At 31.7% G+C, this 20,528-nt stretch overlaps 1 protein-coding gene across 2 annotated transcripts; it reads right to left on the reverse strand.

The window, feature by feature from the left end:
- Positions 1 to 740: 740 nt before the first annotated feature.
- On the reverse strand, positions 741 to 18,603 carry LOC111681441 (spectrin beta chain). 2 transcript variants are annotated; one of them, XM_023443211.2, is made up of 9 exons: positions 18,444 to 18,603; positions 9,260 to 9,740; positions 3,578 to 9,164; positions 3,316 to 3,512; positions 3,080 to 3,248; positions 2,529 to 2,579; positions 1,608 to 1,711; positions 1,375 to 1,541; positions 741 to 1,305 (listed from the first exon to the last, which is right to left on the reverse strand). In XM_023443211.2, the coding sequence occupies exons 2-9, from the start codon at positions 9,719 to 9,721 to the stop codon at positions 1,119 to 1,121; spliced, it is 6,924 nt and encodes a 2,307-aa protein (XP_023298979.1). In that variant the 5' UTR covers positions 9,722 to 9,740; positions 18,444 to 18,603; the 3' UTR covers positions 741 to 1,118. The 2 variants fall into 2 exon arrangements, with proteins under 2 accessions (XP_023298979.1, XP_023298980.1); XM_023443212.2 differs by lacking the exon at positions 2,529 to 2,579.
- Positions 18,604 to 20,528: the final 1,925 nt, after the last annotated feature.

Below are 20,528 nucleotides of genomic sequence, written 5' to 3' on the forward strand. Positions count from 1 at the left end.
AGTCCTGCGCAGGGTGTTTTGCACATGTGTGACTGGGGTGGGAGCTAAAAAGCTATGACTCCAGTCTTTGTGCGAGCGTAAACCTGAACATCTCATATGGCACCAGTCTTTGTACTGAATTGATGTTATGTTCCTACCAATTACATCCTGACAGACAGAACATCTCCAACGTAATTGTTGTGATCTGCTGTGTTCGGGGGTTCTATTATGGACAATATTTGGTACGGGGGAGTTTGTACACGGGATTGTGAGATCGTAATTGTAGGGGGATTAGTGCGAACTACAACATGTTCCAATGAAGCTAGGGGACCAGTCGCGGTGGCTGGTGAGTCCTGAGCACCTTTTCAGGTCACCAGTTATTACAAACGGTGCATTGGATTGAGGTGGTGTTAAGCTTTATGCGTTCACGACATATTGAACAGAACCAGATATCGGGACCCGGATTTTGTTCAACGCCGGCTATAATTAAGAGGAGTTTGAGCAAAATTTCCGACATGTTTTGCTCACCTGGGGAAAAACTTTCAGTTGATACAGCTGTCGCTGGGTTGACAATATTTGGCCGAGTATGACTCGGTTCGTTCCGAAGCGAAGATCTAATTGTCGTGGGAACGCAGTAACCTTGTTGTGGTCTTTGGATAAATAGAAGATATTTAGTACCGTATAGATTCATTTGTGACCACAGGAATTAAAGGAACCTTGTATGTGATTGTTCGTTAAAAGAAAATTAAAAATAAACAATGTTTAGAGGGAATAAATTTATAATTTTATTGAATACATTGAAATGCATACATGAGTTTATAATTTTTTGATTGGTTTCCATTCTTATATTTTTGTGTTTCGATTTTTTTATTTATTTGTTTGTTTGTTAAATAATAAATAAGATACAATATACGTAAGATTAAATTTAATAGCAGCATTTTTGTTTTCATCGTGCACTTGATTTTCTTTTATATATATATATTATTATATATGTATATATAAGCAATATAAATAACTATAATATTTGTATATATTATTATTTCCATTTAATGATTAAATCTTATATTTTTACTTCTTTATTTAAGCATTAAATAAATGTTGCAGTGTATGTGTGGGTGTGTTTTTGTTGTTATAATGTCTTACTTTTTCTTTAAAGTAAAGAATGATCTACGCTTTGGTTCGTCCTTTTGCGATGTGGCTGGTAAAGTCTGGGATCTACTTTCTGCAACAGCTGCCGAGTCGCATTGGGCCTTAAGTGCCGCGACCCATTGCGACATTTCATTGTCATCATGGGCTTGCAATAAGAATTCGCCACCATTTGAAAGTCTAAAAGGAAATAATTAAGGAAATGTTTAATTCATAAAATGATAATAGGATATGTTGTCTGTAACTTACTTTATTCTTAAAACATGCTTCTTCTTAGTGTAATCGCTGGCAACTTCAACTGAAGCCTTTTGTAAGTCATACACTGGTTCTCCGCGGAAAGTCAATTCAGGATTACTCTTATAACCCTTTTGTTCTTTGAAGAATGATAAATGTCCACTTCGGGCAACTGTATACACCTATTAGATATGAAAATGATATAATTAAATATTTAATATAAAGAAGTTTATAATTATGTTACAAACCTTATCCCATGATCTGTTAGATGCCTTCTTTGTTGTGGACTCCCATTCATGTTTTCTCGTCAAATAGCCTTCATGAGCTTCGCCTCCACTAGCACCAGCACGTTCTATAGAAATATTTTAATGATTAATATTATATTTTACGAAATTTCTCCATGTATAATTACAGACGTACATAGTAAATGAACGTACAATATAAATATTAAATTTAGATATTAAATTATATCGCAATCCTAACAAATTTTGTGGAAATTATTTCAGTTTAGTTTTTTAAACTTTAAATTTGTTGAACCTTCAATATTCTTTGTTAAGAAGTCGATGTTTCATGTTTTTATATCCGAAAATCTATTACAATTTATAGCAACGCAGTATTGATCCGATTTTTAAATCTTTTAATAATTAGTAATTCAAATAGCAAAGAAAAAACTGCATGAAAATCCTCGGTTTTCAAGTTTTTATTAGAAAAATATTTGTATTTTTTCGTTGGAAGTCTAAAATATATTTAACACATTCTCAAACTGCCAGTTAAGCTAAAACTAAACTAAACGAAACATTTGCAATTGGTTAGATCTTTGGAGACAGTAAAACAGAAACAAAATCAAAGCAACAAAAACGATTGTCTTATTTGGTATAGTATTTGCTTTTGAGCACATCATGTTTATAAACTCAAATGTACGCAGTTAGAAAATAAAACAATAGGAGCAAAACTGAAACATTTCGAGTAAAACTGATTTGCATTACAAAAACATTTTTCAGTAAAATGAATACTCGTAAAGTTTTAAGTACCTAAATAGAATAAAATATGTTAAAAAATATGATAACCAAAACTTAACATCATGAAATTTTAGACAATAAAATAATATATATACTTATGAATACATATATATAAAATATACTTTTTTTAATTACTGTTTTATTTAATACCTGTCTGTGTTTCTGCGGTACGTTCGACCTCAGCTGCGATATCGACAACAGCTTTTCCGCGAAGCATTAAAGATATTGTTTATACGTTTATAAATTATAACAAATATTTGTTTGTATGTAAAAGATATTTCACAAATAGAAAAAACAAAAAAAAATTAACATTCAAAAATAAAAAATTACTATTGATACTAATAGTGATATCCCAATAGTTACCAAATACTATCTGTGATAGAGTTATAATTCAAACTATAAACCAAAGAAAAAATTGAATGTACGAAGCACAAATCTTACTTAAACTTAAAAAAGCCTTAATAAAGCAGTGAATATTAAATGCATAGATTTTAAAATAACTAAAGCGACTAACTTGGTTTAACTGAAGAGAGGAAAGGTTTGGTTTTTTAAAGAATATTAAGTGCTTAGGTAGTCCCCACTTGATCCAGTGGGTAGAAATCAAATGAAAAAAGAAGTAATAAAAACACCCAACAATTTGAAGGAAGTAATAACATAAATTAAAATAATAATTTTTAATTTTTACAAATTGTTTAACTCACCAGCTGCTTCTTCAGATGCTGCAACATCAACGACGTCGCGTCTTTCGGCTTCGCGCTTGGCTTGCTCAGCGGCTTCAGCAGCAGCCTTTGCTTCCATTTCTTCCTTGATACGTTGTCTTTCCGCTTCTTCCGCTAACTCTTGGCGTCGTTTCATTTCTTTAAGCTCAAACTGGAATGGAATAAGAAGGATGTTAGAGCACCTGTTAATAAAACAAAAACATTTATGGTGGACATACTGTTGTTAAACGCTCAAGTGCACTGAAACGCTCTTCTTGGGCGGCGGCAGATTTTTCGAATGCTTCATGTTTCTTAATAAGATTTTCGACTTCATCTATGGTATGACCCAGTTCAGACGACAATAGATAAGGTTCTTGGGCAATCAACCAAGCTTCAGCTACGGCAGCATCTCTAGCAAATTGATATACTTCCAAAACTAAAGAGGAAATGTCGACATTTTGTAAATACATTGAAATAGTTTAATAGATAAGAGCAACTTACTTAATTGCAAATTCTCCCAACGTTCTTCCCATCTTCTTAGTAAAGCGTTTCGACTGTTATTCAATTGTAATAATCTATCCTTAATATCTCCGGAGGCATAATGATTTCGCGTCAGCAATTCCTTGCCCAATGATATACAAGCAGAGAAGTTATCTTCGCGTGTGTCGATTTCAGCTTTCAGGCTTTGGTGGTTGTTCATGAGGAGTTCAACGCCCGATACGTCACGTGGTTTTTCTGATGTGTTCATTTGACGTACAAGATCTTCCATCCAGATCATCAGTATACGTACCATGTTGAAGAATCTGAACAAATCACCAGTGTCAGCCAGTTTCTGTTTGCGAGCATCGCACATGGCCTGTAGATTCGCCCAGGCATGCAGAACTTCCTGTTCGCGATTTGTAATTTCCTTTGCTTTGTCTCCCGCGTAGGAGTCTTGCAACTTCGCGGATTCTTCTTGTATTTGTTGTACTTGGGCGTATAATGTGGTTAAATCTTGCATAAAGTTGTGGTGTTTGCGCTGTAGAGTTGATACTGATCCGGCATCTCTTCCAAGTTCGTCGGATACTCCGTGTTGCTTTTCGATAATGCGACTGAGAACATCTTTGCAATCGTGGAAGAATTTGTGCAATTCGCGGGAAGCTGCAAGCATCTGTGTTCGTGTTTCGATTAACTCTAAAAGATCTTGCCATGATTCGTTCAAATTATCTTTCCATTCTGCAATGGTGGCAGAATCCGAATGACCTGCTTGAATCAGATTATCGGCAATACTATTGACCTTAGCTACACGTTCGCCACCGACGGCTTCTGTGTCACGAGCAAATTCGCTGAATCGTTCTGAAAGTAATGTCACATGGTCAAAGTCTTGACCCAATTCTTGCGAACCGGCAACGACTTCTCTGTCGGCAATCCATTGTTCCAAATCATCGACTTCGCGACTTAACATGAAAAGTTGCAGGGCTTCATTAAGGCGGGCACGACGTTCACCGGCCAAATCTTTAAGACCAGCATACAATTTGTCCAACTGAGATTGTTTGACAGCTACAGCGTCGCCGCTTGACACATCATCGATGTTGAATTGACGTGCAACTTCGCCCAATTGGCGAATAGTGTTAGCGTAGTCTTCGATGGATTGCTCAAGGTTTTCGTGTTTCTTCATAAGATTTTGGGCACTGACTTCGTCCTTGCCGCGATCCTCAACCATCATGTACAATTCTTGTTCGCTCATCCAAGATTCGGCCTCTTGAGCATCAAAGAAGTATTGTTGTACTTTTTCGGACTCCAACAAGTGTTTCTTGCGGTTCTCGACAGCATCTTTAAGTTCTTGCCATTTCTGTGTCAAGTCACTAATAAGAGCCTCGAACTTCTTGGCATCTTCGTGGCCTTCATCGATGAGTTTACGACCGTTATTACAAATTGCATTAATACGGGGTTCATGATTATCAATTTCAGTAGCCAAGGATTGATTTTTCTTCTTAAGAACATGTACATTGAATAAGGAGTTGCCATAATCGTTTGAATTGGCAACTGGCAGTTTTTCATTGATCCAGAGTTTTTCATCCTCGACATCGCGACAGAATTGGAATGCTTCCTTCTTCTTTTCCAATTGCTTTTGACGCTCGAGCAAAGGTGCTTTGATTTTCTCGAAACGATCAAGAACGGCAGTCTTCTTAGTGACAATTGGTTCAATCTTTTCTTCAGGAACAGTCTTCTTCAAGTATTCGGTTTGTTTGTCAATTTCTTCTACTTGACGCTCCTTAACAGCCATTTGTGTTTGAATGACTTGTTGTTTTTGCATAAGAATATTGACTGATGTTAAATCGTTGCCAGTATCCGCACTAACAATTTGTTTTTCCAAATCTGTGATGTATGAGTCGATATCATCACAAGTTTGTTGGACAAGAACTTCGCGATTGGCGTCGAATAACATGGCACCCTTTTCTTTGGTGTGAGTTTCCAAGTCTTCGAATTGTTTGCCAAGCTCCTTTAATTTAGGCTCAATTACGTCCTTGAATTCGGGTTTTTCTTTCGACAACTCTTCGGCGGCCTTTTGAGCTTCAAACAAACGCTCTTTGTTTGCTCCAATTTCGGCTTCAAATGCCTGATGTCTAGTCCATTTAGAATGAATGGTCTTAGCGCTTCTGTAGGTTTCATCTTGTGATGTCACATATTTCTCTTGAACCCATTCAGATAATTCATCCAAATCTTGGAGGAACTCGTGTAACTTGACTTGGTTCTTCAATTTTTCGTGCTGCTCAAGGGCTCTTCTGCGGTTGTCATCGCGACGACTGGCAATATTTTCGGCACGTTTACCAATCTTTTCAGAGTCGAAGTGTTCCTTCTCTACTAAAGTATCTGCTACTTGTAATAAACTGTTAATCTTATCGTCATTAGCTTCCATAGTTGTAAGGAAGGCTTCATGGCGTTTGAGTTGGTTTTCAGCTTGTTCCAAGTTAACTGGTGTGTCGTCTTTGCTAAGGAAGTGTTCTTGTTGACTGAGGAGAACTTCGGTTTGACGTGCGTCACGATTAAATAGCTGCTGGTCAAGACTTTGAGACAATAACACTTGACGATTCTCCCACATTTGGTGCAACTCCTCCCAGCCGTCTTTAAGGGCATTCAAACGCTCACGCAAGAACATATATTGCGGATCATCGGAAGTGTTAGATTCTGAAGTCAAACGTTCTCCATATTCCATCATGTTCTTATAATCTTCAGTGTAATTGTCAATTTCTTCACGTATCGATTGATGTTGATTGAGAAGCTGTTCAGCTTCGGGCAACGATGTTGGAGTATCTTCCGAGGCAACGTCAGTCTGAGTTTTTGTGAGCCAAGTTTGGAAGTGATCCAAGTCACGCAAGAATCTATGCAAATCTCCAGCTTCTTCCAATTTAGAATCACGTTCCTTAAGCATTTGTGTCAACTGTTCCCATATGAGTTCGATTTGGGCAATGCGATCACGAATGATTTGCGCTTCCTCGGGATGTTCAGATTCAATACTGTCAGCTTCCTTTCCTAAGCTTGAAAGTTTAGCTTGGATTGCAGCTAAATCGCGTTCCATGCCGCTTAAACGTCTCTGCAATGTCATCACACCAGTCAGATCCATTTCCAAACTGTCAGTTTCAGTAAGAATACGTTTTTTGTCTTCAATCCATGAAATGGTTTCGCGACATTCAATATAGAATGTTTGAACACCATGAGCAGATTTAAGTTCATCCATCTTAGATTCTGCCTTCTCGCGGAGTGCGGACCATTCTTCGTTGAGATGATTTTGACGCTCGAGGATTTCATCTGAGTTGGGATGCTCAACGTGCAATAACTGTCTTGCTAATTGGTTTACAACTGCAACACGAGAGGCATTAGCATTCATTTCCTTATCGAAGCCTTCGAAACGATGTTTCATGATTTCAACATCTTCGATGTCTTTACCAGGTGTCATTGTGTCAAGCATCTTAGTCTTCTCCTTGATCCACTGTTCGACACCATCGGCTTCAGACATAAGTTTGTATAAACTGAGAGCATCCAACAAGCGCTGTTTGCGCAATTTAGCCAACTCATTAAGTTCCTTGTAACGAGTATCAATGGCCTCTAAACGTTTATCGACGTTAGCCTTTTCGGTATCGTTCAATTTCAAAGTCTCAGCCTGTTTGTGCAAAGCATCAATAACCTCAGCGTAATTTTTGAGTTCATCAGCAACATCTTTGTGTTTTTTAAGAAGAGATTGAACATTGGCTTCGTCACGTCCAACATCTTCGCTAGATACAATACGCAATGTATCCAACATCCAATTATCAACGTCATCAGCATCGGCAAACAATTGGAAGTATTCCACAGCATTTTCAAGGCGTTGACGTCTATACTTGGTCAAATCCAGAAGATGGTCCCACTTAGAAAGAATTTCCTTAAGACGATCCTTGATTCTATCGGCTCCAAAGTGACCTTCAGTGATGAGTTCAGCACCAACTTTAGCCACATTCTGCAATTGGGGATCGTGGGAAGTGATTTCAGACTCGAGAGCCTTATGTTTGCTTAGCAACAAGTTGACTGTGGTTAAGTCGTGACCAATATCATCTGTGGACACAATTTGTTCTTTTTCCTTGATCCAGTTCTCTTCGTCAGCAGTATCCCAATAGAATTGCCACAATTTACGGCTTTCTTCTAAACGGCTACGACGTTCGACTGCCAAACGTACTAACTCAGCGTAAGCATCTTCCAATTGTTGCACACGACTTACAATAATCTCAGGATCGCATGGTTTGTATGATTCTGGGTCGTCGCTAAGGAATTTCTGTGAATTTTGTACTACCACTTTAACACGTTCGCCTAAAATGTTTATGTCAGCTTCGACCAACGAATGCTTCTGTAATAAGTCTTCTACACCCATCAAATGCTTGCCGTAGTCATCAGTCAACAACAACTGTTTGATTTCCTCCATGTTATCAAGTATGTATAACATCTCTTGGAAGTTCTGTTGCAATTGAAGAGAGATCTCTAAGCGCATACGACGAGCACGCAGCAACTCCAACAAATAGTTCCACAAACGCATAACATTTTCCTTGCGGAGCAAAATGCGTTTGACATCATGGTAACGTTCCGACTCGAGTTCGTCACACACTGCCACTACAGCTTGTACACGTTCTTCATAAGCAAAAATATCAGTTTCGATAGCTTCGTGTTTCTTAGCAGCAGCTTCGACTGCAGCCAAATCAAAACCGAAATTGTCTTGACTCACAAGACGTTGATTTTCAGATAGCCAAGTTTCACGCATAGAAGCTTTGCGATCAAAACGAGCTGCCAACTGTTCAAGTTTTTCTTGACGAATTAATTCTTCACGCAATGCTAATTCACGTTCATGTTCAGCTTTTTCAAGACGCTCCCAAGCCTTGTTAATATCGGAAATCATTTTTCCCTCCTTAGGAGTGTAAGGCTTTTGGTTATTCGCTCTCATCTTTGATTGCAGAGTGAACAGTAAAACTTCCAAGTTTCCTTTCTCAACAAACTTTGGTGGTTTCTCAATGGTACGGTAGTTAGAGAATTGCGCCAACTGTCCTTGAACTCCCACTAAAGAGTTCTCAAAAACTCGCTCACCCAAAGCCTGAATTGTTGTTTCAATCCATTTTAACAAATCGCTTGTGAAGTGTTCATAGTCATGAATCATTTTATCGTTTTCCATGGCAATACCGACAACCTTGCCAATACGTTTACCTTGGACTGTCTCCTGTTTAAGTTTACTAAAGTAGTGATAGTAAGTTACTACATAAGTAATGATGGATTTTTCATCTGGATGCTCAACAAATACATCTTCAGCATCTAATAGTTTGGCCAAACCGAGTTTATCTTCGGCCACGTCAAAGGCATTGTTCAAATTGTGCATGGGATTTGCCTTTGACAATTTTTCGAATTGCACTAAATCAGGTCGATGTTTGTGTATAATGGCATTAAATGCCAGACCATCACGCCATGAAGTAGTAAAGTTTCGAACATTGACATTATGATAGCCGGCTGTTTTCATTTGACACCAAAGCAATAAAGCATCCTTAGCTGACTTGGTTTCCTTATTATCTACCTCCTCAATAGTAATATCTTGAATCTAAATTAAAAAAAATATATATAAAGAATTAAAGAAGAATATTTTATTTGTTGCAATTTTATAGAAGCAATAACAACGGTATAGACAATACTTACTTGGAACCGCAAAATAATTGTCCAAATCAAACCCAAATTTAACGATGCATTACCATCGACAATATCATGTGAACCAATGTTTTCTAAATGTACTCTCTGTTCGCGTAGAAACTGTAGAGCTTTATCGACATTCTCCAAGCAATGGATTCTCATTTTTCCCTTTGTGGGTTTCGGAAGTCTTTCACCAGACAATACTTCCAGTAATTTTATTAAATGCTTGCCATCGCGCATATCAACATACAGATCAGCTATTCTGCAATTGACACGGCACAAATGCGAATTTACCCATTTTGTAAATGTTTTCTTTTGCACACTTTCACGCTCTTCAGCTAGCGCCTTAATACGAGAACGTTCGAAAAGACGTGAACTTGAATTTCCTCCATCATATTCATACTCATCGATGTATTCGTTTCCTGGACCCTGACTAGGGTCCCATCGAACAATTGAAATGTCCGTCGTCATCGCTTTCGATAATTAATTTCTAAAACAAATAAAATAAAAAAATATTTATTAAATTCGTTTAAAATAATAGTAGACATTTAAAAATCACAGTTACGTTTGTCTTAATTAACTGATAGGTTAACTGTTGGTATGTATAACATTAATCAAAATTAAATAAGTAACAAGTTTTCTCATGAGTCCAATAATCAATTTTAGACTAACCTACATACACTTTGTGCGCTAACAGGGTTCACGTCATTCTATACAATCATAAAGAAAATTTTGGAAACAAAATGTATAAAATGTTGACGTAATTGTTTTATACTTTATTAACTAGCGTTGAAAAGTTACATGTTAGATGTGTTAATTAATAAAGAACAATAAAAAAATATTTTAAATAATAAACTCAAACCTAATTGCATAATTGGGCAAAAATTTTATACAAAAGTTGTACTTTTGTACAACAGAGGAGTAAATAGCACGAAAGCATAGATATATAAAGTGAAAAAGAGCTATTCTTGTAATAATGTAAATCAAACTAAATGATGACATAGACCATACTGGAGACAATTTACGTTCATATGAAAGAATGTGAGAAACAAATATTGACCCCAACTAACTGTGTGTACATCGTTTTAACTTTCATAATTGAATTAGTTTTGCGAAGCTATTTCTTCCTGAAAGCTATAATTAAATAACAAAATATTTGCCTGAGATTAAGTTGATACAAAATAATTTAATTATAATTTATAATATAATTTCAATTTATAATATAATTTACTACTAAATTGAAAAATTTTTAGTATTTAATTTATTTGTTAATTGATGTTTTATTAAATTTACCAGAGAATTTACTTCATATAAAATTGAAGAAAATTATTAAAAAAAAGTTCACATATTTATATATTTCTACAATCGAATGCAATCGAATAAATGTAAAATATATTTGAAAGTGGAGTAATTTATTATTGTTCAATACATTTTGCTTTTTGTTAAAATAAATAAAAAAAGTATTTTTTGTTATCTTTTAAAAATTTGTCAGAATTTTAAATTATCACTAAGGCAGTTAAGGCCAATAGATAAAAAAGCGATTAAAAAGAAATAAATATGTTACAGGTACATATTTATTAATAGATGACGTTGTTCGAAACTAAAATAATAATGTTTTTGTTAATAACTTCGCTTATTGCGAATAACAGTCGGGTGAAGTCAAAAATACATTGCTCATTGCATTATCTTTTTAGGCCTAAAAGTAATAATGCAGCTTTTCAGTTTTAGTTACAATAAGTTTAATATATATTGTCACCACTTCCATCGGAAGTTTCATTTGTTCTTATTATATCATTTTCAAAAACTCTCGACAATTTTATGAATTAGCAATTTCAATTGTATATAAAAAAATTCTAAATCCAACAGACTCTAAAGCAACGTTTTAGTATGTATTCAATTAATTAATATTTCCATATATTATATTTTCTATATGATCATCTCACTAACTTACAAACATGTGTACGAGTATGTACGATGACATAATTTGAAAAGAGTTTAAACTATTTTTTTGGACAATTGATGTATTATTAAGTTCACGTTTAAAAGTATAAAAACAAACATGCAAGTCAATTGATGATATCATATGCATATCCAATAATATGTATTATTATTTTTTTTTTAGAAAAAGTTTTGAGAAAAAGTTATTATTCAATATTAATATAAATATGTATATTGCAGCGATAGTTCATATCCTGATATTGTCTTCATAATTTTTATTGCTTTCTTGTGTTTTCTATATTCAAAAAATTCTCTTTAAAATAACATGATCGTTTTAATTTTAATGTTTAGTTTTCTTTTTAATAATACAAATTTCAATATACCGACTAAGAATTCAAGTAAATTGCAAGTAATTATGAAGAGATGCATTCTTCAAGAACTTTTATTTAATTTTTAAAGTAATCCTTGCGCCAAACACGTTAATATTTCATTTTAAACAACATAACAACGTTGGAAGAGATAAAATCATCGGACACGACAGATTTCTGGTGAAAAAAAGCTTCCACTCAGTGCATTTTTGAATGATATCGTATTCATTTAGTTTAAAAGGGTTGTATATCAATGTATACATACTCTCGGAGACCCAAAAGGTATATTGTGAATCCCTTTAATAAAGAACAAGGAGAAAACAAAAGAAGACAGAAGAGAAGAGAGATGAGAAGAATGAGATTTTGGAAGTGGTCATGGAAGGGAAATCCCTAATTGTCTGTTATCTGAAAATCCAAAAGATTCCTCTGATGAAGTCCATAATGTCGCCTAGATTACATCCTGCTACATCTCCTAGTTCATCGTGGAATCCTTTACCTAGCCATTTCAGTCTCAGACTCTGTAATCTGCGAGAGAAATAGATTTAATGATTAATTAGGCATTAATTTATTTTTGACAATGACGATCCATTAAAAATTACTAGATGCAATTTGTCATTTTTCTATGTAAATTTGCATTTTTATTTAGAAATATTTTTATAAAAATGAATCAATCAATATGTATTTTTACGTATACATACATACATACATACATACATACATACATACATACATACATACATACATACATACATTATTATGTCGTATAATGATTCTATACAAATTATATGGATTGAATCTGTCAGTATGACATTTGACTTTGCCCCATACTATACAAACAGACATACAACATGTACAACATAGTATTGGATAGAGATCAAATTGTCAAGCAAAAATAAAAAAATATATATTACAAAAATACATAAGTACATACATATATATGTATGCATCCATATACTTACTATACATGGTTTTATTGTACATAATAGTTTTGATGTACTACTTATTATCAGTAACTATAACTATGTAAGTTTGTATGTATAAAAGTTTAGATGAATGTTTATGCATGTCAATTCAATTTAAAATAACAAAATATACATATGTACTTATATGCACATACATACATATATATCTATAACAAAATAAATATGTATTTTTATATACAAACACTTTAGAAATCATTGTGAAAATTCAATCCAACTGGGTGGAGAGGGTAAAAAAATGAGCTCATTCATACTCTATAACAGGCAGTACAACTTTATGTTTGTGGTTGTTGTTTATAGGTTAAAGTGGTTGTAGAAGTATTGGTGTAATACTAAAGTAGAAACGAATCAAATTAAAAGAGAAACATACAAAAATACGAAAGAGTATGAGAAAACAAAATTAAGAAAAAATAATAAAAAAAAGTTTAGCTCTTATCTATTACGTAATACATTCTCGTGTGTTTCCTTCATTCAAAACACAGCTTAAACAAATATACGACATACTAACATCTGAATATTATTATTATTATAATTTTGTATTCTTATTGTAATTTTGTTGTCTGTCTGACAAGTCTGTCGGTGTTGACTCAATTTTTGAGAAATTCTTTTAAATGTATCAAAACATTCAAACAAAATTATTGCGTGTATAAATACAGAGAATAAAAAAACAGAGAAAACACACTAAAAAATACAAATGAATTTTAAAATGAAAACAAAATTACGTATTCCTGTCACCACCTATTTTTAGAGACGAAACAAAATTTTTAAAGAATTATTTATATTAAGTGCAAAAGAATGTTGAAATATTATTTCTAACAATTTATCTTTTGCAATGTTTTCGTAATAAACATCTTTTTTCTATTATATGAACTTGTTTTTATATTATTATTTTAAAGGTGAAAGTGAAAAACTGTTTAGGGATTAATGTTATATTTTTGATCGCTTTATTATCAATAACTAACGATATTCGAAAGCTTTAGCGATGCAAATACAATTGTCGTGAGAACAGAATATATCTATAGTTGCAGCACAATTGCAAAATATTTTTAGGTCACAGAGAAATTCAGAGAATAAAATTATCAATGCAATATGAGTGCAAATATATATGAATACAAACAATATTTCACAATAGCTCCTATTTTTTAATGTACCTATGTATATCTTATCGCTGCGATGAAATCAATATCGTACAATAAACATTTAAACGGAATATATGTATAACATTACGATCAAATATACATAGTACTCACATGTTAAGATAATGATACTGAAGTTTATAAAACGCTAACCGCCTTATTATTACGATTATTAAGATATCAATGGTTTCTAAAACCTATTTTTATATAGAAAAAGTGTTAGCTTAAATAATCGTTTTTGCATAAGGCAGTAAAGTTTTTAACTTTGATTTTTTTAGAATAACTAACAACATTAAAGTACACAATTAAGTTCCAAAATGATTTATCACTCTTTTCAATAAATGTGAATTATTGTTTTTTCAGAAACAGAACAATAAACTTATTGGAATTGGCTAATCTATAAAATTTACCTATATTCTTTTTATATTCAGCCTTAAAAAATATACAAATATCTCAATTTAAAAAAAATATTAACTGATATTACATGCGGATTAATATTTTTAAATGTTTACTCAAAGTATACGCACGCAATATAGAAATTGCTAGTTAAGTTTTTAACCACAGTAGTAGGTAATTATTTTGTTTGCTATCATAGGTTTGGGGTAGGTAATGTACAATATACATAATTAAATCAATAACTATTTCCTTGAAAAGGTGAGAGCACTTTTTTATAATATATCTGGATAAGAAAATAATTTTAATACAACACTAGTTTAACAGAATTCATACTAGTTTCGAAACAACTTCTTGGAATCGGTTTAAAAAAATAAAATTAACAATTAGGGAAGTATAGTCCGGCATGGCCTACCATATAATACCCTACACCATGAGCATATTTTAAAAATTGCTATTTTTCATAAATATATTTTATATTTAAGCAATTTATTGATAAAAAACAAAATTATCGAAATGAGGCATAGGAGTATAGGTCAAATATGGGCCGATTCAGGTAAATTTGGGAAAAGGATATATTTTTAAATAACAGTCAATTTTTGGTTTGTATGGGGACTAGGGTCAAATAAGGGCCAATCATTACGAAAATTTGCAGTGTCATTAATACTTATATAAAACTTATTTGTGCCAATTTTTAAAGAGATAATAGTATATTTGACGTAATTATGGCATAAAAAGCCCAAATCGGGAGGTACAGTTCTATTGGAGCTAGGTGAAATATTGTACCGATTTCAACCATTTTCGCCCATGTGCAAAAAAACATGCTTGTTTTAAATTTCATCAAATTATCTTGAAAATTATGGCCTGTACCTATTGGACCGATTTCAACCATTTTCGTCCATGTGCAAAAAACCATGCTTGCGCACAAAGTTTACATGGACAGCCAGCCGGACAGACTGACGGACATGTCTTAATCGACTCAAAAAATGATTCTGAATCGATCGGTATACTTTAAGGTGAACCAATCTTTTTGTGTTTTACAAACATCAGCACAAACGTATAATACCCTCCCCACTATAGTGGTGTAGGGTATAAAAACGAAATAAAAAAACTAATTCATATGTATTCTGCATACAACAAGAATGGAAAATTAGATGCCGGTTTTGTATTTATTTATTTTATTTATTTATTTATTTATTTATTTATATCAATACAAAAAAAGCCTTCATGGCCAATAATATATCTCTACTCTACTCCATAGAGGTCTAAGTGTATTTCTTTGAATTTGTTGTATATAAGTACATCCTGCTTTCAAACTAACTAACTAGAAGCGGTAGAATGAACATTAATTTTAAGTTAATAAGACAAATGTAAAATTTTTTTGTTTTCTCTAAAGCTTTCCTATAACCAGTTTCGAAGATAACAAATTTGAACAAAAATCATTACAATAAATAACTAATTTCAGAACCGTCGCAAATAATCAGTGTCGATTCCACAACGGCTCCTCAGAACCAGTTTTGAAGGTGACAGTTTCGAACGAAAATCATTGGTCTGAAAGCCAAAGTTGAACAAAAAAAAAAAAAAACACGTTTTTGCTTTCCAAACAAAGTGAATATTTCTAATGTACATGTTTTTAAGTAAAGCAATACTTCAAATTTACAACAATAATTTATTTGTGGAATTTGTGTAAAAATCACGTTTATTTAAAAAAAATTTTTTGATATTATTTAGGATAATATTAGATAAATTGAAGTGTAAAAACACTTTTAAATAAATTAATTTATTATTTCATCTACATATATTTGTTTACATAAAAATTACAATTTTTTGATTGATTTGCAATTGTGGTAAAAATATAATTTTTCTATAAAAAATGAAACTTGGTATATGTAGATTGATTGTACAACAAATAGGGATGACCCACATGATTTATGTTTATCCGCTACTTTTGATAATATAAAAATTTTAACAAATGCATATTACAAATAATGTACATATTTACAAAAATTTACAAATTATTTTTTAAATTGATGCCGCAATTGGCAAAACATTTAACTGGCTTTGCAAAATGAAAAAATTCCATTCCGATCGCAAAGTGGAATTATAACTTGTAAATAAGTCGTAAAAAATAATATCTTTTAACTATTGTCAATTTCACGTTCAAAATTTGAAGTGATTTCATTCTGAAGAAAATTTGAAGTGATTTCATTTTGAAGAAGAAAATTGTGAAAAAAAAAAGATAATTCCACTTTCGATCGGAGTGGAATTCTGTCATAGGCCTTTACATTAAAGAAATACACTAAAATTGTAGTTTGTTTTGGTAATAATAAAGGAGAATTTCAATGAGCGATATAAACTAAATTATGACATTGTATTGACAAGTGAAGCATCCATACATCAAAATTATTATCTTTAAATGATTGATAACGTAATTTTGTGCAATATGTTATGCTAATTTAAAAACAAAATTCTTTCGAATAAATTGATGAATAATTTATAATTATAATGATAATACAATATAAAAGGTTTTTGAAATAAAATATGTAAATATGCAAATTTTTTATTTATTTACAAAAATTGCGTTCATTTCAATAGTTATAACATTATTTGATTAAAATAAACCATGATTTGTAGAGATAGGCAAAAGCATTTTCATTTCCCTATGCTTTGATATAAAAAATACAGTTGTTTTGCTGATATTTTATTAATTATTGTAATTAATTTAAAAGATAAGCATTTTGTCATATGGATGATTCTAAACTGTAGGCACAATTCTAAGACAAATACATATTTTGTTTTTCCTGCTTATAACAAAAATATTGTTTTTTAAGGATTTGAAGTATTAAACTAATTTCCTCCTAGTATAGACTCTACACTTATTTATCTACAAGACTACAGAACAGGGCAAATGGAAGACTAGATTATAGACAGCTTGTTAAAACGCGCATATTTACATATAGGCTTTTCAGTTTTATAATATCGTTTTACCCAGGTCACCGAATAGCTATTGAACCCAGACCTGTATCCTAGAATGAACAAAGTATAATTAAAATTTTGGTGTGAATTTTGGTGTGCATCTATATTCTTCGATTTATGGTACATAGGTATGTATGTTGGAAATTTTTTTGTTAATTCAAAGTTAAATATTTTATTAATAGCTGAATTAAAATCCTCAGCGGTATAAAAAAATTTAAAATCACTATATACAGAATTAACTTATTTCCTGATAGTAATTAACGATTTCATTGTTGAAAGAGAAATGCATACCATGTATACACGCACATATAAACACGCATACCAGACACAAGTGATGTAAATTAATTAGAATACTACTACGCCCTATGAGCCAATCGTTTTCATTTTCTTTTTTTTATTAATTGCTTAGTCATAATATACTAAATTTGCACTTATTATATCAAATACATAATATAATTTTGATTTCATTTAAATATCCTTAAACTTGTTTTTTAGCAGGTTTTTATTATTTATGACTTTTATTTTCACTCTCTTCATTATCCCTCTATTAAATTTCATAATTATTCTCTATACCAATTCTTATATTTTTTGAAATTTTTATTTATAAGTTTGTATGTATGTTCTACTTTGTATTAAGAGGTAATTTTTATATATTTTATTTAATAATTTATTTATCAAAAATAAGGTGAAATTTAAAAAAATATATACATTTTACTTGGAACACTTTGATTATATTGTTGTTTTTGTTGTTTACTAATGATGAACACTAAATACACACTCAAACTCACTCACAAAAACAAAATGAACGTACGTAAGATACAACGGTGGGTATATTATTCTCTTTCTCTAGGTTAGTGCGGCAGTGTTGTTGTAAAACGAACAGTGCAAAAGAAAATAATAATAACAAAAGCAATCAAACAAGCGAATGTATTGTACGAGCGAACAAGCGACCGAATCGACCGATTAAAATGATGTCATCAACACAGTAACGAAACACTGTGAAGAGAGTATGTAGTAAAAAAGAATACATGTGAAAAAAAGGCTAAAACTCATGAATTCATTTTTTCATAGATAAATCAATCGATTGATAATGTATGTTCGTATGGTTTAGTTGAAGTACATATATTTTAAGATCAATTTTATAGATTTTAGGATATTTTCTTTTTTTATATTCAATAGCCTTGTTAAAGTTTGACTTATTTTCTGCATTGAATCACTTTTGAATGGTTATTCCAGTTTATATTTATACTTGTTTATTTTTCATTTATAGCCGCTTTCAATTTAACACTGTATTGGGCGTTGTCTGTCTTGCCTAATAGTTTAGTTAATTTTTTTATTATTATTTTCACTTCCTATTTTCACGCAAAAAAGGAAAATATAAAACACTTTCCTCTTAACTTACCGCCGTTTCGTAATTATTTGTCAGTAAAATAAAATTATTCACAGTTCGTTTTATTCCCAAATATTGAATTTATTATAATGTTCTATAAAATTTTCTCATTTAATACACAAATTTATAAAATAAATTATTTTTTCTTTTTCATTCAACGAACAACTTTGAGAAACGACAATAATTGAACTACTTGAAAAAGTGAAAAATTATGTATGTATACCAAAGGCCTGCGCCGACAAACATTAACGTCGGCGGCGGCTGACACTAAAAATATCGGCGGCGACTTAAAATGGACTCTAAGCCGGCTATGTTCTCAAATACGCTTAATTTTAAAATTTTCAAAGATTTTAAATAAAAACGGAATCAGAGAGACCTGTTATTTTATTGTTATAATTTATAACAATAAAAAGAGCAAGCACAAAAGTTGTGTGAGAAATTATGCAGTGATGGAAAAAATTAAAAAAAAAAAATTAATTTGATTAATTCTTAAAAAGGCTTAAGTCGGTTTTAGTGACATTTATTGGGCGGGCCTCTAAAGTTCAAAATATTATTATATTATCAAATAAAAGGTATTTGAAAGACCTATTATAGGTCAATTTTTGAATGGAAAAAATTAAAAAAATTAATTTGATTAATTCTTAAAAAGTCTTAAGTCGGTTTTAGTGACATTTTTCATATCACGTCGAAAATTTCACCACTTATAGAGAGTTCGATTGTAAATGAAATGACGTAAAATTTATTTATCAGACACGGCTACTTAATGGTGGACGGGCCTCTAAAATCCAAAATATTATTATATTATTATCAAATAAAGGGTATTTCAAAGATCTTTCCAATGATACATATGTAACATAATATACAAAAAGGACCCATTATAGGTCAATTTTGGGAAACATAATTTTTCAGGTTTATGTTGAATATAATGTTATTTGTATTTACTGTAAATACTTTGTATGATAATTTTTGTAGTAAACAGTTCGAATATTGTATTTTATGAATAGTATACTTTTCAAAAATTTTCACTTCAATAAAAACCTTTATAAATAACACATCAATATTCAACTGGTTATGGCCCAGGATAGTTTCGCTAAGGGCATAATATAATTTATGTAATAAATATAAAGAAATATTTGTGCAAATTTACAAAAATAAAGGATCTTAAAGAATAGCAAGAAGCCTAGAAGGGAATAGTAAAGATTTCAAGATGCCTAAAAAGTAAATGGTTTTTCACAAGACCCTTAGAAGGATATATTTGAAGATCAAGCCGCTTTGGTAAATTGGATTATCTGTAAATTTCGCAATATTTTCAAGTCGCCTAGAAAGGATAAATTGCAACTAATAAGGGAAAATAAAATTAAAGCTGGTGTTGTAAGAGCCGAAATGGATTCATGAATATTAAATAAAATTTTAAATATATAGATTAGTGTTATAATTATAATAGAATTTTTATATAGATAAGTGTTATAATCCAGAATTTTTGAAAGGGGCTAATAGTAAAAGGTAAGGGCTAATTATGGAAGAATTTAAAATTGAAAAATTGCGCGAAGCTGTGAATTGGTGTTCATGGAAGTTCCAGATGCGTATTATTTTAAAATCAATGGACCTTTACAAAATTGTTGATGGTTCCTACCGAAAGCCAGTTGTGCCAAATGGCGGTGGTGATGCAAATAATGCATTATATATTCAAAATCTACAAATCTGGGTGAAAGCTGATATCAAAGCTCAAAGGATTATTATAACCTCAATTTACCTCAACGTTATTATGAAATACTTGATGTGTTGTTGCAACAACAATTAAGCGATTAAGAATTAAGAAATTTAGGTGAACTGTTGACAGAAAATATGATTATTACAAAAATTTTAATGACGTTAACGTCAACCTATAATCATTTTGTAACTGCTTGGGAATCTACTGAAGAAAATAAAACGAATATTGCAAATTTAACTAATCGCCTCTTTTTAGAACAATCACGTTTGAATTGTGATCTGGAAATGAAATCAAACAAAAACATGTGCAATTTTATTAGAAATAATAAAGTTAAAGCTATTGGTCATAGCAACTTATTCGTATTGGAATTAAAAGTAATAATTAAT

Source organism: Lucilia cuprina, chromosome 3 (genome assembly GCF_022045245.1).
Source record: "Lucilia cuprina isolate Lc7/37 chromosome 3, ASM2204524v1, whole genome shotgun sequence".
Classification (NCBI taxonomy): Eukaryota; Metazoa; Arthropoda; class Insecta; order Diptera; family Calliphoridae; genus Lucilia; species Lucilia cuprina.

Coding starts and splice junctions, on each gene's coding strand:
- LOC111681441 (XM_023443211.2), bottom strand. CDS start 9,721: ATGACGACGGACATTTCAATTGTTCGATGGGACCCTAGTCAGGGTCCA. Junction 3,513..3,577: donor TTGGGAGAATTTGCAATTAA/GTAAGTTGCTCT, acceptor TTTCCTCTTTAG/TTTTGGAAGTATATCAATTT. Junction 1,542..1,607: donor CTAACAGATCATGGGATAAG/GTTTGTAACATA, acceptor CATATCTAATAG/GTGTATACAGTTGCCCGAAG.